At 41.4% G+C, this 26,759-nt stretch overlaps 1 protein-coding gene across 1 annotated transcript in view; it reads right to left on the reverse strand.

The window, feature by feature from the left end:
• Positions 1 to 26,759, reverse strand: part of NEBL (nebulette) — a 372,828-nt gene that overhangs the window by 223,509 nt on the left and 122,560 nt on the right. The window contains exon 3 of the mRNA XM_081103924.1: positions 8,383 to 8,467. Within this exon, the coding sequence (XP_080960050.1) occupies positions 8,383 to 8,467 (85 nt within the window). The remainder of the gene's footprint in view (positions 1 to 8,382; positions 8,468 to 26,759) is intronic.

The raw sequence follows: 26,759 nt of genomic DNA on the forward strand, positions 1-26,759 counted from the left end.
AGCAATACCACATTTTATCCTTGAGCAACTACTCACGTCCATTGAATCAACTCAAGGTTGTGGGCCTCAGCAAAACAAGCTGCTTCCAGAAAGGAAAAGGGGTGGTAAAAAAAAAAAAAAAACAAATAGTAGCACTGTACAGACAAGAGACCAACTTTTAAAGTACAAATCCTACCATATAATCAATCAAAGTCATTCAGGAAGAAATTTTTAAAGAAGAAAGCATAAAGAAAGTGAAATAAAATAACTAAGACATTTCTCAAAAGTATACCTAATGTGTAGAGTTCTATTCTGGTTACTTTTACATAGGAAATTTGAAAAAAATAGACAGGACTAAAGACTAGTTGCTATCAGTGAACCTGTATTATGACTGTAAATAGTTTTGTCTTTTGTCCTCTGTTGTTTTTAAACATTTTCAGTGTAAAATTAGACATAGCTTCAAAAGTGACACTGATTTGCCCATCAACTGTATCAGACCTATGTGGCCTCCCTATTAGGACCTTCAGCCAATATCTGAGACTAACCTAGAGAATGGTCCAATGAAATGGCAGGACCGATTTTGGCAGAAAATAAAGCATAATGGTTCCTTTTTTTCAAGTTCTTTTATTGTGAACTGCACGTGTGACTGCAGAGCCTTTTTGTCCTACAATCAAGATCATCACAACCAGAAGGCATTTTAGAGATCGGTTAGTTAAAAACCCATTATTTTATGCCCGGAAAACGTCAGCGATGCCCGAAGTCCCATTTAGTGGCAGAGGCAGGACTAGAACCCAGATCTCCTGACGGCTGTTCTAATGCTATATTTTATCAAATAAAATCAAAGGTTAGCAATTTATTTACCATCTATTGAGATCATATAAATAAGTACATTGTCCTTATTTCCTGTAACTGCTCTGCTATTTCCCTCAAGTCGAAGTGAGAGGGGCTAAATTTAGTCCCAGCCATTAACCTGACCCCATTCAATGATTTTGACAATCAACTTGGGTAGATTCAGGCTTCCTCCTGCTTCCTGGCTCCTCTCCAAGATCGTATCTAAGTGTGTACGAGCAGAGGCGGCTTCAGTGGCCTCAGAGTGAAGGAGGAGGGAAGTCTCAGACCCGGGCCCATTCTCTCCTCTAACGGCTTTGTCCTCGGTGGCATCTCCTTGTCCTCTCCATCACTGGGTGTCCTGCTGGTGTCTGATGCCGAAGATGGTGGCTGGGACCTCACGGTGCATTCTGCCCTGACCTGGAAAGAGCCTGGTATCACTTGCTGAATCTGCCCCTCCTTCCTGCTCACTGAGGCCCTGCCACTACTCCCCGCCCGCACACTCGCCCCTGCGAGCTCCGGGCAAGCACCTGGGTATCTCTCCACGCGGTGCACTGGAACTTCGTCACCTTCCATGCCACCTGAGGCACTACAATGCTTGGACGTGAGAACTCAAGTTCTCTCCTGCCCACCTTGCGGCGGGGGCCCCAGGTTCACTGCTGAGGTAGCAGACAGTGCAGAGGCTTCTGGCAGAGTGGTCTTCTCTGCTTCTCACCCTCTCTCCACCTATCTACAGCTTCTCTATCTTCCTTCCCAAAAAGGTTCTGCCAGAAGAGAGAGGGGTAGTCGTACTTCACTCTGAGTGTTCTGCCTTCTTCCTAAAATGTTACAATCCACCATGGCCAGACCAGTGATAGGCATTACCCTCCACGTGGGACCACATCCCCTCCTTCCCAAAGTGGGGTTCACTCTTCCTTCTCTGGACCCACAGTGTGAGGTAGTGTGGCAGAACACAATTAACAGCAAAAAAAGACAAAAAATACATTAATTTTATATTTTAAAACAGTCTTCTCATTGCAGCTCTTATATTCATGACCCCAGAGCCACAATATTGATGGGCTGGTTATTCAAACGGCTAATTCCGGGGCCCAGGGAATAAGAACACACAGCCTGCAGCCTGACGGCCAAGTGCAGTCCACACCCTTCACCAAGGGAGCCAGGATGAGCCAGGAAGGCAGAGGACCGCTGTGCAGGGACTCTGAGAGCAGACGGAATGAATACGGGTCACCTCGGACGGTGAGGAGCAGAAGACCAGACCTCTATGATGAAAGACCCTAAAACCTTGGCATGACACAGCAAATCAAAACATCTTGGTTATTTTCCTGTCTGTCACTACCGGCATATTTGTCTCCTGCATCATTTCATCCAGAAGGAAACTAGAAAAACAATCTGACTGATGGGGAATGGTGGGGTTAGAGTTAACATCTGCACAGCATGTTATGTTCCCTGAAAGAAACGTGCCGCATCGAGTGAATTAATATTTCTCCTTTGAAGTTCTTATTCACATTCAGCCCTTCCGATATGTGAAACGTAATCTCTCATCCTTTCCCCTGCCTCGCAACCTTGAAAAGCATACTGACGCTTCTCCTTGTGAACTTTTACCTTACACACGAGAAAGCGCTTATTGTGGGAAGGGAGAAGCGGCACCATAGGATCCGAAAACAGCATCAGATGGTGAAAAATCAAACGATGGGAACTATAAAGCCCCCCCCCCCGCCCCAAAATGAGGTTCAAAGAAAGTGGAAAATTAAAAGGCAAATATAAAAGGCTTCTTGCCCAAGATCAGCAGAATACCAGAATTACCAACAAAAACCCTCAGGAGGGACAGCCTTCCTGTTTAGAAGTCTGAGGTTGTCGGATGAGATAAGGGAAGGGAAGAGGACCCAGGGAAAAGCAGTCAACTAAGACCAGGAAATGGAAACAGAAGATATGCACTTAGAAACGGGATCCGCAGCTGGGCAGGATGCAGCCGACCACTCTGAGATCCCACATGGATCTGTCTACCGGAAAGTGCTCAGACCTCCAACTCCCTGAAAATGTTTTGAAACATAATTGAATCTACACAGCTTCTCTCTGCACTTCTTGTCACATGTTCAATGGTACCTCCTTTTGTTAATTTATCATCCTCTCCCCACTAGACTATTAAGTCCCTTGAGAGTGAGGGCTTCATCTGGGTTTGCTCACTACAGCATCCCAGTATCTAGCATAGAATTTGGCATATGATTGGCATTTGTTGGCAAATAAAATTTGGCATAAAATTTGAATCATACAGAGGATGCTTTTCAAAAGAGCTCTCCAATCATCTTTGGACAGTAACTAAAGTTCCATAGCCAGGGATTCGGTGCTTTGAAGGAAGTCAGTCTTCAGTGACACCCAATTAAAATGCAACTGCCACCTGAGAAGACTCTTGCTCTGGGTAATTATTTAACACCTTACTAGGTGGTTAGATGACAGATAACTGAGAGAAAAACCCTCCTGAAGTGGAGCTTAGAATAAGGAGGCACAGAAAGGTGCCAAGGGCAAGCCACAGAAAGAGAACGCGTATCACACACTGCCTCCTTGAACTTCCAGAGGTTTATACTAAACATGTGTCTTCATTTCTCCTACAAAGATGTCTAACTATTATGTTCTCCATAAAAAAAAAAACATTACCTTCTCACACTTCCTACTATCCTGTTTCATATTCCTCCCTGTGAGCCATGTTTTTTATGCCTCCACAAAAATGTGAAAGATTAAAAAAGAATCAACACAAATTACAAAATGAAGACTCAAAGGTTCCAGAATGATTTGTATTCTCTCCATAATCACTTTCCACCTTTCATCTTAGAGTACTCGTAAATCACACACACTCCATCCAAGAACACAGTGAGCCCCAAATCTCTATTATTTTCAGGATGATTGCAAATAGCTAAGCCAATCCCATAAACAACTAAGTGGGAAGTAGCTAACATTTCATCTTTGTTTTGAGCAGTGGTTTTCAGAATTCTGCCCTATGTAAGCCCAGGGCTTCCTAAGATGATCAGTCAGGGCCCTGGGCGTGGAGGATGAGGAGAAGCAAGGGGAACATGGGGAGCGCAGGGGTCTGCTTCCCGCTCTAGCGACAGCAGCCCTATTCTGCTCTTTTCTAGAGGGGCTTCCACTCCAAATTCCATTTGAAGAACTATTCCCGTAGCTTTAAGAAGTCTGCAGAGCCTGATTCAAAGTACTCAAAACATTGTGCCTTTTCTTTCACTAAAAGTATGCTACACAGCCTGAGAAAAAGAAGCACTTGCTACAACATGATATTAAAATAAGTTAAGAAAATTTCTCTCCTAAGAGGCTTTTCATCTTGCTAAGTTTTTGAAGTTTAGGGATTCCCTAATTTACAAAACATTTGTGTTCCAAAAGTTTAGTTTGTAAGGCAGGGCTTTGGAACTCAGGGCACACTTTCCTAGAAAAAAAAAAAAAAAAAAAAAAAAAATATATATATATATATATATATATATATGGCTGATCCCAAGGCTAGCAATGAAAGCTTGATGCCCTACAGGCAAAGGATAATGTCACTAATACCCCTAGAAGTGGTGTTTTCCTTTTACTCCTTGCTGAATGGGCTCTGTGGGCAAGTGGGGGCGCCTAACCACCATTTCTTATTTCTTTGAAGCAGCTCATCCTGTGATGTGTGATGAAAAGGGAGCTAGTGACATGGAAGTGCTTCCCTCCTTCCCCTTCCCCTTTCTCTCTCTCTCTCTCTCTCTCTCTCTCTCTCTCTCTCTCTCTCTCTCCTGCCAAGTTCCAGGTCAATCGACATCCACCATGGTCAGTGGCTGGCCAACTGCACATGCAACAGTTGTTTGCAAGCTGGACTGGATATGGATTGGATAATGCCTATAAACCACTGCCTAGCTCCACTTCTTAAAAGGTATCTCATGGTTTGCTCATTTAGTCTCCAATATTTCATACCATTTTATTAGGACAATCTGGCATCTAATATAGAATCCTAAAAACCTTAAGAAGATATAACACTTAAAAGCAATAGCAGTGTCTATAACTGAGAGAGAGAGAGGGGGGGGGGGATAGAACATATAACTAGAAATAATTTTCTAGATCGGACTAAAAATAACTTTTGTTTTTCTTTCATTTTGGCTCATTTGGGAAATTAATGAATGGAAAGAAAAAAATTAGCTTTAACCAAACAACTCTAAAGAATTTCAGAACATCAAAACTTACAAGTTTATGAATAGATTTGACTCATTTAGCACCACAAGTTATCAAAATATTAATAGTCAATTTTCCACCTAAACTGTTGAGCTGTTCAGAATTCTTCACATCAAAACTCTAAAAATGCTCTGCCACAAAAGCAAATCATTTAATATGTTAAAATTAAATCAATTTTCACTACTAAATATTACCATTAGGACAGATATTAAATAGAAATGCTCTTATGGAAGGGCTTCCATTTCTCAACCAGAATAATAATAATAATAATAATAATAATAATAATAATAAGGAGTTCTTCCTCTGTGTGACTTTTACACTTTGTAAAATTCTACCTTCATATCCTGCACTACCACATTGTACTGCCATTTTTTGCTTACAGATCTCTTTTTCTAGGTGTTCCCTGAGTAAAGAGACTAGAAGAGTATGGACACTGGGGGCTCACAGAACTAGGTTCTATTCCAAGTTCAACTCCTTACTGAGTTTACAAGAGTAAGTTATCTATATTCCCTAAAGGTTGAGTGTTTCATCTAGAGATCATAATAAATACTTGTCTCACAGGGCTGTCAGAGATTAAATGCAATAATATGTGTAAAATTATGTGCCCCGAATAGAGCAAGATTGATGGTGAAGAAGAAGCCTTTATATCCCCCCTCCCCAATGCCTAGCCCAATTCAACACGTTTTTTTTAATTGACTTGAACTTCCCCACACTGTCTGCCTTATGAAGACTTCCGTTTCTTAGAGGAGATGATATTTGAGCAAAATCTACTATGATGCCTTTACCTGATCACTGCTTGGAGACCCCATAGTGCTTTGTGCATGCCTCTATTTGCTCCTATCCCACCAGCCTATCATATTTGTTCATGCTGCCTCTGAAGCTTGCAGCTTGCTACATGAGGGAGAATAAAATCAGCCTTTCAGAAAACAGTGAGCTACTTTTTAATTTGCATTTCTAGAATCAGGCACAGGTAAGACAACATTAACTGTTTCTCCCTGGGCCAAGCTGAAGGCACCCATGATTACTAACTGAACCCAAAGGGAGCATGTGCATTCCAAAGGAAGGAGACCAGATCCTCTCTTTTCTTTTGTTTTAATATGTTTCCGAGAAAGGAAGGGAGAGGGAAAGAGAGAAATATCAACGATGAGAGAGAATCATCAATAGGCTGCCTCCGTACACTCCCTATTGGGGATTGAGCCCACAACCCGGGCATGTGCCCTGACCAGGAATTGAACCGTGACCTCCAGGTTCATGAGTCAATGCTCAAACACTGAGCCACCCTGGCCTGGCCATACCCAGATCCTTTCCTAACCTTCAAGGCTCCACTCAAGTCCCGCCCCAGCACGAAGCACTTATCCTAAGGACGCTGTAAATGAAACATAGACACTCTTGGTTGAGAGGTGTAGTCCTATCTCCTCAGATACCCCGTGAGCTCTGTGAAGAAGGGATTAACTAATTATAAATTATTTCACACAGAACAAGGACATATAATAGACAGGAAACAAATATTTGATTGCTTAATCTAGTTCTGTTTTCCAATGTGCTCAAAGTACTGCTGCAGAATTATCTAATTAATCCTAACCTGCTGAGAAGAAAGGCATACTGGATCTGCAAAGACTGCAGCCAAGTTCCGGCACCCTCCACGCACAGTGTGAATGAGCAAAGGGTGTTCCTGCCCACCCTCAACGGTGCCTCTCTTTGGACAGCTCTCAATTTTTTGAACTAATGGCTTAGCACACAAAAATTAGCATTTTACACAAACCAAAAACGAATGGCCAACAAGTCTTCATGGCATTGTTAACCAACAGTAAACTCTATTTGGAGTTACAGTTCCTCTAATTAAATGGGCTGTGAAGTGGTCCCAAGTCTCCCGGAAAGAGGATGATGGGATCTACTATCTCCCCTGGGATAAACCTGCACGGAAATAATTAGATCCTGTGCAACTGAGAGCTAACTATTCTCATTAAGAATAGCTGCAGCCTGACGTTTTCAAAGAGTACTAGCTAGACACCTCTTTCCTTCACACATTCTTCTCTTCTCCCTTTTTCATAGCGAGGATTTTCAGGGATAATAATAATAATAATAAGCCTCCACGTTCATATATTTTTTAACTCTTCAAAATGCTTTCATACCTATTTGATACTTGCAGTCACCCTCAAGGCAGTTAGAGAAGATAAGATAGACCATCTCACTTTACATTAACACAAAGGATCAGAGTGGCTGGTCCAAGGTCCCCACCAATGAACAGCAGCAGGGGGATCACATCTCAACCCTTCCTCCCCATCCTCGGTGTCATTTCACCACAGGCATACTTCCGACACACTGCAGGGTCGGTTCCAGACCACAGCATTGAAGCAAAGGTAGCAATAAAGCAAGTCAGGTTAAAGTTTTGGTTTCCCGGTGCATATAAAAGTTCTTCATTCTCTACTGTAGTCTACTAAGTGTGCAATAATATTATGCCTAAAAAAAACGATATACATGACTGAATTAAAAATATTTATTGCTAAAAAGTCCTAACCATCATCTGAGCCTTCGATGAGTCATATTCCTTTTGCTGGTAGAGGATTTTACATTTAATTTATTTAAAAAAAAAAAAAAACAATGCAATATCTGCAAAGCGCAATAACAAAGTGCAATACAATGAAGTGTGCCTGTACACTGTTGACCAATAGGCTTCAGTGTTGTTCCTCAGGACCTTCCTACACCCTGGCCGGCAAGACCTGCGGCAAGAAACTACTCCTAAGGAGAGCGTGCTGGGTTTCTTCAGAAAAGACGAGGTGTCCCTGCAAAAAAAGCACTGCCGTTCAAATCCCTGGTCTTAACCAATGTGTTTCGCCATATTGAAGGCAGGTTTCCAACCAAAATGGTTGACTGGGAGCCAAATGTGGTGTTCTAAACTTTGTTCGTGCTGTCAGTGTGACATATGAAAGAAATATGAATAAAGTGACAAGATGCAAACAAAGCTAGTGACTGGTGTGAGCTACACAGACAGGGTGTTAGCCCCACATGCACTGCAACTGGGTCAAGTTAACACCTCTTCTCCCCCTGCATATGTGGTGTGGGAAAGCTATTCATAAGATGTTTTTAAATATTTAGGACCAAATAAATCAATATTGTTGGGAAACACGAACTCTGACCAGAACTCGTTTACTCGCCCTAGTCCCATGTGAATAACACAACCAAGAATATCAGGATGATCCAAGACCAGGATGCCACAGATGTTCAGCAGTCCCACCCAGAATGCCCACCCAGGCCTGCTTTCAGCTCCACACTGGCCAGAGACCCGGCGGGAACAGTACGATGACAGGAGCTCCAAAGAGTGACTTTGTGGGTGGTATTTAGTACCAATGTAACAGAAATGGGCCTTCCAGACATTACCTGACTCTGCAGTTCACTTTGCTGCTTCAGGCGGAGATTTTCAGGTGTATCTGCCACAGTAGTGAAGGACTGCTTCGGGTAGTGTCTGTGGAAACATTTTTTTAAAGAACATAATTAAAATACTATGACACCAAACAATGCTTTCACACCCGATGTTTTATGCTTCCCTCTGTCCCAATGGGAAGAGGTGTCGCTCCTCTTAGCTAAGGTCATCTCTGTATAATTATTCTGGATCCCACCCCCTCCTCCCTTCTCAGGACCCTCTATCACCCATTTATTCCTATTAACCTCCCCAAATTTCAGCCTCGGCTTCTCTATGCTCTTAACTACTTGCCATCAGCAGCCAAGTATGCTTAAGGCTCTCCTACCTTTTACTGTCCCTCCATCCACCCCCACATACCATTCTAGCATGTGATGGCTAGAATCTATTCTCACCTTCAACCAAACTTCCTTAAAAATAAGCCTCAACTCACTGTCCCTGCTCATCTCCTCTCCATCTCTCTCCCCAACTCTATGCATTCTGGCTTCTAGCCTCTGTTTCCAGAAGTTTCTCTGGTCACAGTTATAATGACATCCTGTGGACACACCCAACAGACATCTTTTGGTCTTCCTCTTGTGTGGCTTTCCCTCCATCTGAAATGTCCTTTCTTGATTTTTATGTTACCACACACTCCTGACCTGGCTTCTCCCCATCTAGCTGTTCCTTCTCTGTCTCCTGTGGGCTTTTTTCTGTTGATCTCATTTGTTCCCACAGTTTTGGGCACCTCCTCTATAAGTGCTAATTACTCCCTTCATTCAGATCCAATGGCATTTCCACTCGAGTATATCCCATGCCCACCACAAAACCAACCAGTCTGAAACGCAACTGTCCATCTTCGCACCCACCCCAAGTCTTCCCCTGTAGTCTCTCTTTTATTTATTAGTGCCCAACCACCCAAGCCAGAAACCTGAAGTAATCTTGACACCTCACACATCCTATCAGTCAGTCACCAAGTCCATGGCTTCTATATCCAAAATATGGCTCAATTACATTAACCTTTCTCCACCTCCACTGCATTTTTTTTTTCATTATAGGTCACATTTACCTTCAGGTAACTACAACACTTGCCAATCTTGCCCTTCCAATCTGAACTGCCAGAACAAATGTTCCAAAATGTCTATCTGATTACATTTTCCCTCTGGGTAAAGCCTTTCACTGGCTCCCCACTGATCTGAGAATAAAGCCCAGCATCCTATCATCCCCCATGATCAGGCCTCTGCAGACTTCAGACCCACCGTGCTCTGGCCATGGAGTTCACCCTTCTCTTACCCACCTCCTTCCCCATATGCTGTTCCCCTGCCCTGAAACACTTATTCTTCTCCCACCGCCTACCTGGCACACTCCTCCTTATCACATAGGTCTCGCCTTAGATCAGCGGTTCTCAACCTGTGGGTCGCGACCCCTGTGGGGGTTGAACAACCCTTTCACAAGGGTCGCCTAAGACCATCGGAAAACACGTATATAATTACATATTGTTTTTGTGATTAATCACTATGCTTTAATTATGTTCAATTTGTAACAATGAAATTGGGGGTCACCACAACATGAGGAACTGTATTAAAGGGTCACAGCATTAGGAAGGTTGAGAACCACTGCCTTAGATGCACTTGCTTCAGGAAGCCTTCCCGGTCCCTCCAACGTGCCTGGAATGTGCTTTCTTTCCCATTATACTCCTTAGCATATCCATCTGTACATTCCTGCTGACATGGCTCTGTCTCACAACACAAGGAGAGTTCTGCGGCAGCAAGAACAGGCTGCCCTGCCCTTTGTCAGAACACACTCAGCACCTACCAAGTGTCTGGCTCATAGTATGACTTCAATAAATATTTATGAAAAGAAGAAAAGAGAGAGGGAGGGAGGAAGCGTAGGGGGAGATGGGGAGACAACCATCAGCCAAAACCTGAGAGCACAGGTCAGGCTACAGCAAAGCTTCACCATGTCCTATCATGTATGTAACACACATGGGCACACACACAAACACACAGGCCCTCCTGCTGGTGAAGTGAGGGCACTAACTGCCCGGTGCGGGTAAGGACACAACACTGATTCATGGCCGCCTCCCCCCACACCCAGCTTGTACTCAGGGTCCCTCAGCTGCTGCCATCACCACAAAAGCTGTGGAACTCAAGGCTGTTCTTCAAGGAGCCCCCTCCCTGGCCCCTCTCCTTGGTGATGTCCACCCTGTGGTCTCTCAAAAGTCCACTCTATGCCTCACTGTTTCAAACTCTGCTCTCCCAGTAGAAGGTTCTTTTCAGCATCCCTGATCCTGGCTTCCTATGAGAAGGCTCATGGAGTAACCATCTGTCAATGCAAATAAACTACGAACAACCTACCGAAAGTACACTAGCACTTCTGAAATAAGCATTACACATATTTTGCAGCCCTGTGGAGTCAGATGTGTGGTAGGAAAACGTACATTAATGCCTCGTTTTGCCAGTGTTCTTCAGGAATGAAATGTCCCGCATAAATATACTTTCCAGATAACTGAAGTTAAAACCCCATAACTTACTGGAAGCACTCTAACTATTTTAATTAACATCCTTCAAAAAGCTTTACATAATTTTTCTGCCTTCTCAGAGCGTAAACCAACCCAATTTGAATTTTATGACTCCTCGGGGTCATCTTAATAGCTACGATCAGATGGTGATAGAAAGCAGCTGGGCTCTCAGAGTTCACAGGGCGGGGACCGCCTGAAGCGTACGTGATCACTGCGCTTCTCTAACTGTGGGACTGTCAAGAGATCATTTCTCACACACAGCCCTCTGCCGTTCACATCTTCTTTCCTTTTGCTTTCCTTCTTCTAACCCAGACACTACTAGATAGTCAAGTTTGTTTCAAATGTTGGTAAAAACTAGAGCAGGTCTCTCCCTGAAGTCATAGACTTTGTGTCAGCCACACCCTGGGGGCTACTTCTGAACTGCGCTGCACGCATGAACCTGGACAGACAATGTCGGTATGTTCTGTAACATTTGCAAGTCAATCTCGGAAAGCTGAGTGTTACCAGACTTTCAAGTGTAGCAACTGTATATGGCTCTACTTTAAAGCTAAAATAATAGAAGCACTTTAAAAAAAAAAATACATTCTGTAAAATAAAGTTTCACAGAGATTTTCAAGGGTCCACGACTGTTTCAATTTAAGAATTTACATACGTCTTTTAACTACTTTAAAGATTGTAATTAAAATCTACTCTCAAATTTGTTACAGGAAGTTGAGCCCATTGAAACCCTGCTGTACTGACTTGCAAGTTAGTCTGGAGGCAGACTTTGGAGGGACAACCTACTCCTGCCATTTATGTTTAATTAAAAAGTCTGTTTAAATTTTAAACAGAGATGGAAAAGTGAATGGGGAGGGGGAGGGGCTATAATTTGCAACTGCTTTCCTGTGGGTACATGAATTTCCTTCACATCAGGAAAAAAATCATTCTATTCTGATGCTAGGGAAACCTCACTTACCACCCCTCCCTCTCATTTGGAAGTATCATTCCCATGAAAATAATCTAATTATTCTCATCGTTTGACATTACAATGAGAAAACTGATCGATCTGAACTTACAAAGCACATGCATATAAATAAAACACCACTTTTATATGCTACATATTGGCATTTAATACTAAGCTCTATTGGGAAGAGGTTTGCACTGAAAAAGAAAAATTTGAAAGCTCCTGCTGCCTTTTAGAAGACACTCTGCTGTCCTGTGGCCACAGCAGCAAACTTACTGACCTGCTGAGCAATTCTACTGAGAACGATAAACAGACAGCAACGCTTTGCACTTCTTTCCAATATGCTTTTCGATTCTAAAATTCAATGATTTTGTAATAGTGGGTTCACCCACATATAACGTAACTTCTCCAAAGAGGCAAAACAGAAAGAAATTATTGAAATTTTTATCTGGGAGAAAGCGTTCAGTTTAGTATCAATAACCAAAATAATAAATGCTGAGGGAAAGAAGGAATTCATATTCGAAACTACTAGGAGTCATAAGCACTATTAAAACCTGAGGCTTTGGAGATACAAGTTATCTTCAGAGCTAGCGAAATTCAAGAGAATAAGGTGTTGAATAAAATGCTTACCAGTCGAGGGAGAGTGGAATGGTCCCATGAATCAGAAACATAAAACTAAGAAGTAAGTGTGATTACAGATGTGGCAGCACACACTGCGTTAGCTTAAATAACTATAATATCTGGAGAAACCTAATTAATTTTGCCAAACTGGACATAACTGAAAATCCTGGGTTTCTTACCATTGTGTCCATGTAATAATCCCTGTCTAGTTCAACAATATTCCGCTCTAAAGTCATAGTCCCAACCCCCTCTCACCCACTACCTCACCTGCAAAAGAAACCCAGACACAGAAATAAACTGAGGTGCCAGTGGTCCCTCGTGGGATTGATACCTGGTTATTATTCAACAGAAAAAGAGTAAAAGGGGGACCAAAACATATACGCATGCCATTTACACAGCTTTGACAAAAAACTGCATTTAACATTCTCCAAGTCTATTCCCAGCTGACTGATGGGGGAAGGGACTGGACAAAGGCAGAGTAGATGCATGCCCAGTAGTGGTCTGAGTGACATGGGAATGTAAGTGCCCATCAATCACACCTGGAAACAGGTAATTGGCAGGGATGGGTTTGGCCACTGCATGTGCATGAAACCTGAATACGTTAACTTCCAAACCAGGGGTGGGGAACCTTTTTCTGCCAAGGGCCATTTGTATATTTACTAGTATAACATCATTTGTGGGCCATACAAAATTATCAACTTAAAAATTGCCTGCTATTATTTGGTTAAACCTTTAATTAACTCACCCCTAATGCCTTGGCAGGGCCAGACCAAATGATTTCCTGGGCTTTATACTGTCGGATGTTCCCCATCCCTGTCTAAACAAAGAAGTGCGCTCTCTCTCACCTGCCAGCTCCCCTGGGATTCCTGCTGCAGGGGCTGAGCTCCCTCGCGCCCCCATGGCGCAGGGCCATGCTGGGTTCCACACAGGGACTAATGACTGTAGTCTGGCCTGGATGCTGAGCCACACCCACTGCAACATGGAACAGAGACTCTTGACACTGGCCCTGTTTCTGACTCTGCTGAACTCCCAGCTATGCCTTTCCCAGGACTGGCTTAAGGTGCAGGGGACTTTGGAACCCAGGGAATGTAACTTTACGCAAATAAAGCCTTCTTCCACATTCCATCCTCCCAAGGGGGCCTTCTGAAAATGCTTCTTTCAGGGGCACCCCAAGAACCTCGCTCCTGCAAACGACAGGGGAGTTCCATCCTCCTGCATCAGGATATAGGAATAGAGAAGCAAAGCATCTTAAAACTATAAATGCTACTATATAGATGCTACTATGCAGTTCATTCTAACTCTTTCCAAATACTATATTTAAGTGGTTGTAGGTTTTCCTAAAATAAGTATCTTGAATAGAAATCTTAAGGAAAGAAGATTTCTTCACCAAGCCTGGATGAAGGACATATCTCATTCTTTTTTTTTTTAATATATATTTTATTGATTTTAGAGAGGAAGGGAGAGGAAGAGAGAGACAGAAACATCAATGATGAGAGAGAATCACTGATTGGCTGCCTCCTGCACGCCCCCTACTGGGGATCAAGCCGGCAACCTAGGCATGTGCCCTTGGCCGAAATGGAACCTGGGACCCTTCAGTCCGCAGGCTGACGCGCTATCCATTGAGCCAAACCGGCCAGGGCCATATCTCGTTCTTTAAAGAACGTAGAACAGAAGGCACGGGGGCATGAGAAGTGGATGTTCAAAGAGAACCAGGAAAAACATTTTTTTAAAAAACATACAAAAGAAGAGGTGGATTAATTGATACGTGAACAAGTTTCCTGGAAAATATAGCACACATGTGAAAATGTGACATATACTACACTGGGAGCTGGTGGAGAGATCTGAAGTATATTGTGAAATCCTTTAAGCATCATAAATAGAAGTCTCTTTGCTGAAGTATTCAAAAATTGGATGAAATGTGTGAGTCAAGACTAGGCTGACAGCTGCAACAAATCCATGAAATGCTATATTCAAAATAAACAGAGAAAGAATCAAGATAGTAACAGAAGACTACATCTGACATAGCTAAGTTAGATCACAGAAAGACTTTCAACCTTTTTTTTTATTCTGTGAGATTCAGTTGGTAAGAATATACTAGTAGGAAAAGTTACATGCAAACCAGTAGACCCCAGCTGGTCAGAGTGAAGACAGCAGTGTAAGCAAGTGGCAACCTCCGCAAAGGCAGTGATGAGAAAGAACATGCTGGACAAGAGCCAGAATCCAAGGCCTCTCACTTTTTTTCCAGAGCCCAGCGGTCATGACAGCACTGGAGTCATAGCACCTGGGTTTGAATCTTGCTCTTCCACCTCATAGCTGTGTGTCTTTGGGCAGGTTTCTTAACCTCTCTGGCCTCAATTTCTCATTTGTAAAATAGACATAATGATAACACTTCTTAGGCTTTTCCCAAAACTAACACTTGTAAAGCGTTTCAAACAATGTCTGGCTCACAGTTGGCACTCAATAAATTATCTATTATTAATAACAGTAATATTACAATTATTACTACTCTCTCTTTGCCTTACTAAAAAATGACTTAACCTGTGTCTCATTGCCTTCATCTCTACAATGAGAACAAAATACTCCTGGCTCTCTCAGGAGGTTGTTGCTAGAACCACATGAAAGAGCTTTATAAATGGAAAATACTATAAATGTGAGATATTAGTATACCATTTAAATGTATAAAATGAAGATCTTTATGAATTTCTTTATTGCAAATCTGTGTTAATAGGGTGGTTCTCCACCACTTTCCCCAGAGGACATTTGGCAATAGGCAATGTCAGAAGGCATTTTGGGTTCCCACAACTGGAAGAGGAGTGAGGAGACAGGTACTACGGGCATCTAGTGGGTAGAGGCCAGAGATGCTGCTGAACATCCCACAATGCACACTCACCACAACAAAGACTTACCCTGTTAAAAACGACACTAGGGCTGATGTTGAGAAACCCTAAATAACAGATATAAATCTCTAACGTTAGAGAAGGCCACTAATTTTGACTGCTAGCTCTTTCTAACCAACTTCTAATCCTTGTTTTCATTCTCATCCCCTGACAAAGTCAAACAGCCCACCATCTCCCCTAATCCTATGCAGGTCAGTTCCTTCTGTCTGAGACTTCTCTCTCATGAGCACTTAATTCTTTCTTATCTAGTCTTTTGTTTACCTAACCACTGCTACGGTTCCACTCAAACTAGAAAATTTGAGAGCTAAACTCAGGTGTCAAAATAATTTGTTATTACAGGATTACTTCCTTAGGGCTCTGTAGAAAAGAGTTCATAGAGCAGGTCTGGATGCTATATTTGAAAGGCCAGTTTACAAGGCTGGCCCTTGGCTGGTGTCCAAGATCCTGGATCTGGGGAGGAGTCCCACCACCATTAACTGACAAGAGTGGCGCACTGTGCCTAAGCTGTTTGTACAAACACTATGGTTTATGCTGAACACTTGCTTTCCTTCTGGGAGTCCAGAATTTGGGTATCTGCCAGGCAGAGGGTATCTCTGTGAACAGCCTCCAATAAAAACCCTGGGAACTGAGTCTTTAACAAGCTTTGTTGGTTGGCAACACTTGACACATGTTGTCATGACTCGGTGCTGGGGGAATTAAGCATGCCCTGTGCAGGTTTTCTGGGAGAGGTCTCTGGAAGCTTGCTTCTGGTGTCATCTGGACTTCGCACCACACACCTGTTCCCTTTGATGACTTTGCTCTGTATCTTTTCACTGTAATAAATCAGAGCCCTAAGTACGACGCTATGCTGTCCTGTGAGGCCTCCTAGAGAATCATCAAAGCTAGGGGTGATCTTGGGGACCCCCAACATAGGCCCCTTTGTGCCTAAGAACATATCATTCATGCCTGGCCTCAGTGGTTGAGCACTGACCTATGAACCAGAAGATCACAGTTCGTTTTCTGGTCAGGGCACATGCCCAGGTTATGGGCTCAATCCCCAGTTGGGGATGTGAAGGAGGCAGCCAATCAATGATTCTCTCTCACCATTGATGTTTTTATCTCTCCCTCTCCTTCCTCTCTGAAATTAATAAAAATATATACTTTAAAAAAAAAACATAACATTCATGAAAGAAGTGCATTAACTTTTTAAAATATCTACTGTGTTTTTTTAATGCAACTTTATCTCTTAACAACATTTAAAAGGCAAAAGTTCTGGCCTCACATGATTATCCTGGCCTTTCAGCTCTGCCTTCCTGGGATAGGAAAAGACATAATGACTATCCTCTGGACCATCTTTTCATGCTCTGGTTTAACCAAGGAAGCAATTTTGTCCAAGGGCCAAAATCACAACTGTATTGAATGGTTGGAAGATGACAGAAAATTTAAACATAATTTTAAACATAAAATCTAAACAACTCCATTTTGTAGCCACGATTGTTTCCTATCATTCAAAAATACCTTTAAAGAATGAAAAAATAAGACATTTTTTAAATAAACAGACCCTGACAGAGATTACCACCACCAGATCTTCTATGAAGCTATTTATAAAGGATGCTCTTCAGCAAGAAAAATAAGTAATTCCAAAAGGATAAGCTAAAATGCAAAAGAGAAATGGTAAGCAAACAAAATGGTAAATGCACATGTGCATGCACACACAAACAAAACAAACATTGTGTGCAATAAAAATGTCTACTATTTGGATTTTTTATGACAAAGCTAAAATACTGGACAATAATGAGATGGAAAGGTAGAATGAAAATTAAAATATTCCAGAATCATTCTATTCTTCATGAGAAAGGTTAAGATATTATTGAATTTTAGACTTTGCTTACATAAATGTGATAACATTTTAAGGATAACCACAAAGAATGAAAATATAGTACATAAATTCAAATACTGTAGAAGGGAAAAATATAATTTTTTTTAAAAATCAAACTATCTCAGTACAATAAAAAAGGAAAGAGAATGGTAAGAAAAAAAGCAAAAAATAAACAGGACAAATAGAAATTTAACAGTTGGAAGAAACAATTTAATAATCACAAAAATCTAAATGGGTTAAATTTGCCAGATAAAAGACCAATATTGTGATACTTTTAAATTCTATTAAAAATGTCTATATTGCCCTAACTGGTTTGGCTCAGCGGATGGAGCATTGGCCTGCAGACTCAGGGGTCCCAGGTTCATTTCCGGTCAAGGGCATGTACCTTGGTTGCGGGCACATCCCCAGTGGGGAGTGTGCGGGAGGCAGCTGATCGGTGTTTCTCTCATCGATGTTTCTAACTCTCTATCCCTCTCCCTTCCTTTCTGTAAAAAAATCAATAAAATATATTTTTTTAAAATGTCTATATTAATATGACACTAGACATGTTTTAAAAAGAAAGGCATTATTAAGAAAAGAGACACTACATAATGGGCAAGGTTCACTTCACCAAAAAGTGTCATCCTAATGTAAATGAATATCTGAAAAAAAAAAATGTGAAATACGTGTGTGAATGTGTGTTGTGTGTACATATATGTGTGTGTGTATATATCAAATACACAAAATATGGAGTTTGTGACAATATTAGTAATGTTTCTACACAGGGGTGGTATTCAACCTACCTAACAACCAGCACATCATGGGTACCAGTAATCAAAAAGGATGCCCGCCATGAATGACTGGCAAGACTCACCAGTGTGTACTGATGACTGCCAGCCTGCCTCCAAGGGCTCCCACGTGCAGGAAAAAGCAGGATGCCAATGTGTGCCATGAGGAATGAGAACAGAATAATAAAAGGAAAGAAAACTCTCTCTTTGTGATACTGACTCTTTATTCATGGACTCCTACCCCATCCCAGAGGCTGCCTGCATTTGCCCAGATCAGTGGTCGGCAAACTCATTAGTCAACAGCCAAATATCAACAGTACAACGACTGAAATTTCTTTTGAGAGCCTAATTTTTTCAACTTAAACTATATAGGTAGGTACATTGTTATTAACTTAATTAGGGTACTCCTAAGGCTTAGGAAGAGCCACACTCAAGGGGCCCACAAGCCGCATGTGGCTCGCGAGCCACAGTTTGCCGACCACGGGCCCAGATGTAATGGGAAAGGTAACAGCATGGAACTGGGACTGGGGCAGAGAGGCAGGATGGGCAGGGACTGGGAGAAGGACTATGACCAGACTGGATCAACCATCGCACACCAAACATGAGAAACAACCGCCAACACTAAACAAACTTCAGGAAGAAAAAGCGTTGAGCCAGAGGGGCCCACGGAGCCCCATGTTCTGCACAGAAGGGTTTCTCATGGCAAAGGTGCCACAGGCACAAACACAGCATGAAGACACACAATCCAGGCCGGGCTATGAAGATTGGGCCAAACCTTACCTACTCACGAAGGGATGGGGGACTCCAAGGACGGGTGAGATGGAACACCTCCAGATAGAAATACGAACGGGTGCATTTACACCCATGTTGCGCTGCGTTCCCCTAAAAATCCAACTGTTAATGGACTTGTGCAAAGAAGACCTCCTCCAAAACCTAGAAAATGTAAATGGAAGCCAGCGCCAAGATGCCACAGCAAGAATGGAAAACAGCCACACACTATCCTTTGTAAATGTGTGGCTGCCTGAGCACACTTTGCCAGACACATCAGAGAAGTTCTACCATTTCCTGTCCTGCCTGGGATCCACCCAAAAGCCAAGCGCTGGGTTTTCTGCACTCCGTTCTGCAAGGGCCAAGCATGTGTGTCCTCGCAATCCTAGGCTTCATTTATATTTCATTCCCCAAAAGAAAATCTTAAAACTCACATTCACTGTATTGGAAAGAATTCTGCTTGTTAGTCTAAGAGCCATAAAGGAAAATGGCACATTATATGAGAGAAGGAGAAAACTGGGAAGTTTTTCCCCCCTTTTAGGAAATTTCAATAACTATTAATATTATGCAAAAATAATCTGACTTGTTTTATCTTTTCAGGTGTGTAAAATTGTATAAATTAAGAAATTCTCATGATCAGATGATAACACGAATAAATGAACAATCCTACATTATTTCTACTGATACTTCTGTTTGAATGCTGCCAAAGGAATCACCATTTAATAGGTAGAGGCATTTTAGAATAATATAATTTTTACATATTGGTGTCAATCTGGAAATGTGGGCATTTTTTTATGTAAATAGAACCCCTGAAGTAAAAATCTGTTAGTGGACCATTAGCACTATTCAACATCAGCCAAAGATATTATAATTCTAATTCACATGCTTTTGGAATCTTCGGGTTTCAGATGCTTCTTTCGCTATCTTACTGTCATGGCTGTGCTGTCTATTTACAGATATCCTTCCACAGCCATCATCTCCTTCTTAATTCTACCACTAATCTTCCCTATAGCACCTCCAGAAACATGGTTGCAAAACATCAATTTTTATGATAAAAAAAACAACAACGGTGAATTAGAGCAAGTAAATGGGGAACTCTCTTCAGAAAGGAGGCTTATGAGAGCTGCTGGTAGATCACATAAAAGAGGAAAATGGATTATGATAATGCAGACCTCCGTACATGAAATACAAGCCCCAGCTGAAAGGAGGAACAGAAGGCAATCGTCCGCTCTCTAAAGAGCAGTCAATAACCTGTCTAACGATTTACCAAATTCTCTTTCTGGCTGGAAGGGTCAAGCAACTTGCCACCTTTTGATTTACTTCCTCTGCAGGACTCCATTGTAACTTCTATCGTGTATTTACAAAAGAGGGCATTATCAAAGGGATTACTCAGTAAACCTGACCCACCACACCATGAAATGCTTATCAGCTGTTGGAACAGGTCACCTAGCTTTAGAATTACAGTGTCAAAGGTGAGAAATTAACACACACACACACACACACACACACACCTAGATGTTGTTTTAAAAAAATATATGAGCTAGTGGAGGACTATTTCCTCTGCTGTTGCCGATATTAACCATGGAAATGGACAAGCAGAGAAGTACGCATGTCTGAGTGGCTCTGTGGTTTGTGCCCTGGGACACCAAATGGCACTGCTGATTACAGCCAAGAGGAACACAAGCAGATTTGGGACTCATGTACCTTAGACATCACTATAATCTGAAAATATTCAAAAAAAAAGTCTGTATAAACACAGAACATTAGATCACATTATATTCCCTCTGTTTCAAAATATGAACTCTAGTATCTATAGTAAATGTTCAGTATCAATAAAAATAATTGTTCAAAGCCTAAAGAAGGGAAAAGCATTAAATAACCCTATTTTTAAGAAATGATCTAGGCAAAACTAAAAATGTAATATTACACTCAGGTGTGCATTTTCTATAAAAATGTTGTGGTCACAGGTAAATGTATGGCTGATAAATAAGTCAAATAAATTGTGGGAAACTAGTAATAATAACAGAAACAACTTCTACTGGCACAATGGTCTATATTTAGCTCATGTGCTACTTTGTGTGCTCAGGGCAGACATCACTAATCACACCATTCTATCCGAAGGGCCCAGAAAATATCCAACATTCTTCTGAACATTCTAGGCAACCACCACCAAACATCCTGGACCACAGGCTAAGCCTCCTGACCCCCTATAGACTCTACCTACTTGACAACTTGCAAATCAGTTGTTTCTGAACCTTTTGGAGCATAGCATGGCACAGACTGACAGATGTCAGAGGGAAGGGGAGAGAGGGGCTGGAAGAGATTAACCAAAGAACTTATATACATACTAGAGGCCCGGTGCATGAAATTCATGCACAGGTAGGGTTCCTAGGCCTGGCCAATGATCAGGGCTGATCTGTGGGGCGACCGCTGGGGTGCTCGGGGGGGACCCCACTGGCACCCGTCATGGCTGGCCTGGTGCCGCCCGCTCACCAGCCCCACCCCCTGCCGCCGTTGCCTCCCTCTGCAGGGCAACCAGCAGAGTGATAGGGGCCCCCACTGACACCCACCTTGGCTGGCCTGAGGCCTGAGGGCTGGGGCCAGCTCTTGCATTGAGTGTCTGCCCCCTGGTTGTCAGTGCACATCATAGCAACCAGTTGTTCCACTGTTCGGTCGATTTGCATATTAGGCTTTTATTATATAGGATATGCATAACACTTAGACACAGATAATAGTGGGGTAAAGGTCTGGGGTGGGGTGGGAACCAGGTGGAGGGGAATAATGAGGGGGAAAATGGGAGAAATGTAATACTCTCAACAACAAAGTTGTTTTTTAAATATTAAGAAACTAGAATCTATTTAACCGTAGGCCTCCACTATGCAATTACAGAAATCTTATGGAGAAGGAGAACTCTTCAACACACTTCAGGTTGTTCAAATTATGTACATTAAATTCATTTAATGTGGTTTTTAAGAATGGCCAAACTGAGGGAAAACAAAGGAATTTATCCCAGAATTGGCATCTTTCGCACCAGTATAGTATGAGTTAAAGAAAATGAACTAAATGTCATAAACAACATTGCCAACTATTGAGTCCTCGTCTGTCCCCTTAGCCTCTTCAAAGCAACTCACTAAGTGAGCCACATTCCTTTCCTAGGTACCTCAAGGCAGAATCTAACCACAAAATAGATCAACTCTCCTTTAAATGGACTTTTTCTGGCTATTGATTATATAATTAAACTAAAACCCAATAGGTCATTAGACTTCTGCTGTGTTCAGTGATTTGGATCCAGCTTTAAACCTTTTCCATCACAGGCTAATGGCGTAGGAAGAAAAGAAGGACGTTGTGAGAGGTCTGAACTAAGTGTCATATTTTAAAAGGAACATAGTCATTACCTTCCACATTGTACATATTAGCTTCAATATGTTTCACTCACATAAATAACTCCAATAGAGTTGACTCAAGTGGCAAACCAAGCACCTCCTACCCAAAGCCCAATGGAAATATTTTTTAAATGTACACATACACAAAGTGTTGTTTTTTGTTTCTGTCCTTCCATCTCCCACCTCTCACACCTTTCCTATCAGAGTTCACAGACTCAGTGGCAGGGGCTGGGTGGGGGAGGGGTGTGTGAACATGACCGGGAAGAAAGAAGAAATGGCCAGTTAGTCCACTTTCATGTTTTCTGATGACTGGAACCATTAAGGAGATTGTGTTGGGTGGCCCTTGAGGGGAAAACATCATAGAGAAAGTCCCCTTAAGAGATTATCACTCAGGTGAAGAAGGGAGGGGAATAAAGAGAATAGAGAGGAGACTGTGTACCTCTGGGTCAGACTCAGAGCCCTAAGTCCAGGCAGAAAGAGCATAGGCAGCACCGAAAGCCAGTGGCCTTTGGTTTCCAGGTCTACAGCCCACACAGTGCGTTAGTGTGAGCTGCAAGACAGGACACAGAACCACAAGACCAAAAAGGCCATAAACATGGGAACAAGGGACATCTCAGAAGTGACGTGTGGCCTGGAGTTGACAACCAGACAAAAAGAGAAAGAGGGAGCCTCCTTCAAGGTCCTGACAGTATACAAACCACCAATAATCTAGCCATAATCCAAGTGAAGAGAAGATGGAACCTCACATTTACTAACAGTAAGTTTTCATCACCCAACCAGAATGAGCGCTTAAATAGAAATTAAGTTATGTTAGGAAAATAGAGTTCCATTTCTGGTACACTTTAGTTCAGGACTGAGACAACAATTACATTTTCCAAACCACATATATGATTCTCCCATAAGGATTTTTTTCATAATCTACACCTTTAGTGCTGTTTTCATAAGATTAAATTTCGTAGGATCACTCTATAAACGAAGCACAGAAAATTTAATATAACGGCTGCATAAGTGTCAACATTATAAATATGAAGCTTTTAAGTGCTAAAATGGTAAATATCAATAGAAAAAAATAAAAGCTTGTCCCTAATAATTTTAAAGAGTATAAAGGACCACCTTCTTATACCATATACAAGAATAAACTCAAAATGAATTAAAAACTTAACTGTAAGACTCGAAAGCATAAAAATCCTAGAAGAAAAGATATGCAGTAAAATTTCTGATACTTCTCTTAGCAAATTTTTTTCTGACATGTCTTCTTGGGCAAGGGAAACAGAAAATAAAAGGGACTACATCAAACTAAAGTTTTGCACAGCAAAGGAAACCATCAATAAAACAAAAAGGCAACCTACTGAATGGGAGAACATATTCACCAATGATACATCTGATAAGGGGCTAATGTCCAAAATTTATTTTAAAAACTCAAACATTTCAACACACAAAAAAAAATAAATTCAATTTTAAAATGAGTAAAGAACCTGAATAGACACTTCTCCAAAGAGGACATACAGATGGCCAATAGGCATACGACAGATGCTTAATATCACTTATCATCAGGGAAATGCAAATCAAAACCACAGAGAGATATCACCTCAGACCTGTCAGAATGGCTATTATCAATAAATCAATAAACAACCAGTGCTGGCAAGGATATAAAGAAAAGGGAACCCTCGTGCCCTATTGGAATGCAGATTGGTGCAGGAACTGTGAAAAACTGTATAGAGCAGTGATGGCGAACCTATGACACGCGTGTCAGAGGTGACACGCGAACTCATTTTTTGGTTGATTTTTCTTTGTTAAATGGCATTTAAATATATAAAATAAATATCAAAAATATAAGTCTTTGTTTTACTATGGTTGCAAATACCAAAAAATTTCTATATGTGACATGGCACCAGAGTTAAGTTAGGGTTTTTCAAAATGCTGACACACCGAGCTCAAAAGGTTTGCCATCACTGGTATAGTTTCCTCAAAAATAAAAAATGGAATTGACTTATGACCTAGGAATTCCACTTCTGGGTACATATCCAAAGAAACCCAAAACACTAATTCAAAAGAATTATGCACCCCTGTGTTCACTGCAGTGTTATTTACACTAACCAAGATATGGAAGCAACCCAAGTGTCCATCAACAGACAAATACAGTGGGGCCTTGACTTACGAGTGTCCTGACTAACGAGTTTTTCGAGATACGAGCCGTCTCTCGGCCGATTTTTTGCTTTGAGTTGTGAGCTAAAATTCGGGTTACAAGCCAACTTCAGATACCCCACCGCTAGTTGGCGCAGCGAACGTCACAGTGAACGCCACAACATCAGCCCAGCATCATGTGTCTCACTCGTTCACTTTTTGATTTGACATATGAGTAATTTGAGTTACGAGCTCCATCACGGAACGAATTAAACTCGTAAGTTAAGGCCCCACTGTAGATAAAAAGATGTGGTACAGCCCAGCCAGTGTGGCTCAGTGGCTGAGATTCTACCTATGAACCAGGAGATCACGGTTCATTCGATTCCTGGTCAGGGCACGTGCCTGGGTTGCAGCTCAATCCCCAGTATGGGGTGTGCAGGAGGCTCCCAATCGATGACTCTCTCATCATTGATGTTTCTATCTCTCTCACCTTCTCCCTCTCTGAAATCAATTTTAAAAAAAATTAAGTTGTAGTACATACATACAATGAATATTAATTGGCCATAAATAAAAGAATGAAATCTTACCATTTGTGACAGTATGGATGGACCTAGAAGGTATTATGCTCAATGAAACAAGTCAGAAAAAGACAAAAACTATATGATTTCACTTATATGTAGAAACTAATGAACAAAATAAATGAGCAACACAATTAAAATAGACCCACAGATTCAGAGAACAAACTGATGATTGCCAGAGGGGATGATGTTCTAGGGATGAGGTGAAAGGTGAAGGAAAAAGGTGAAGGGAGTAAGAAGTACAGACTGGTAGTTACAGAATAATCACAGAGTTGTAAAGTTCAGCATAGGCGATATAGTCAATCTATAATAATAAAAGCATAATATGCTAATTAGACCTGACAGCAGGACGACCTTCCGGACAAAGTCAGGGCTACGAGGGCTGAGCCCCTTACATGAATGTCATGCATCGGGCCTCTAGTAACATTATAATAACTATGTATGGTGCCAGATGGGTACTGAAAAAATTGAGGGAACACTTTATAAAGTATATAATTTTCTAACCACAATGTTGTACACCTGAAAGTAATACAAAATAAAATTGAATGCAAACTGTAATTTAAAAAAAAAATTTTAAGAAGGAAGAAGTAGAGATTAAAAAGTTTTTTTAAGAGTTTAAAGGAATCCTGAGACCAAAAATATTGAGAACCACTGGTTTAAACCACTACTAATAAAATATTCGGTGGTTTTAAATCATGAATATTCCTAATGGGCAAAATTACTTACTGGACTGAAGTAAAAGTTACACATTCAAGAACTCTAGTTTTAGACTAGATTTTGCTTACTCGTGAAATCCAGAAAGTTCAAATAAGGCAAATAATTTGAATGCTTTGCTTTAAGAAAATATTTAATGATTTCTGTCTGAATTTTCAGATTCTAAATCAGTGAGGTTCAACTTAATGAGGAGGGTACTTATTAATTGTCAGGGGGGAAAATTCATTGGTTAGTATTAAGTAATTTAGATTTTAATCACTTTACTTATTATTATTTCATTTTCAATAACTGATTTTCCCTGTTACCCCAAACCCCAAAGTCCCCATTGCAGCCTTTATATTCAGTTTATATTCAGTTGTCTTTTTTGGACTCTGAATAACCTGCCAGCTTTGATCTAGAGCTACACATGCTCCCTGTGTCACAGCTTATTTACAGAGATACTCTGGCATCAGTACTGCATAGCTCTGTGAAGACAGATAAAGGCAATGCCACCTTGCCAATAAAACTGAGGGAAGATTTAGGCTACATGGAAAAAGCCATGGAGGAAAGGGAGAATTTTGAGTTGAAAGAGAAATTTCTCTTACTAAAAACAAAAAATAAATTTGAAAAGGTTATTCTAATTTAGTTTATGGCCTTTTACTGCCAACTTCCAGCCCATTCTTAAATTCATTTCACTTAAAATAGCTAGGATATTGACACATAGAGTTTTACTGCATTCCCTTTACTATGAAAGATCTAACAGCAATAAAAACTTACATTTATTGAGCACTTACTGTGGTATTAGGCACTACTCTAAAGGACTGCTATTCAATATCTCATTTAATCCCCCCAACAAACCTAAGAGATAGGTACTCTTATAAAATAGCTAGGAAGTGGCCAAAACCGGTTTGGCTCAGTGGATAGAGCGTCGGCCTGCAGACTGAAAGGTCCCAGGTTCGATTCCGGTCAAGGGCATGTACCTGGGTTGCGGGCATATCCCCAGTGGGAGATGTGCAGGAGGCAGCTGATCGATGTTTCTCTCTCATCGATGTTTCTAACTCTCTATCTCTCTCCCTTTCTCTCTGTAAAAAATCAATAAAATACATATTTAAAAAAAAATAGCTAGGAAGTGTAGGACACAGCAAACTAACAGAGGTCTGTACCACCAGTGGTGTGCTGGAGCCAGCTCATACTAGCTCATGAGAGCA

This window comes from Myotis nattereri, assembly GCF_964212035.1.
Source record: "Myotis nattereri genome assembly, chromosome: 1".
NCBI classification, from domain to species: domain Eukaryota; kingdom Metazoa; phylum Chordata; class Mammalia; order Chiroptera; family Vespertilionidae; genus Myotis; species Myotis nattereri.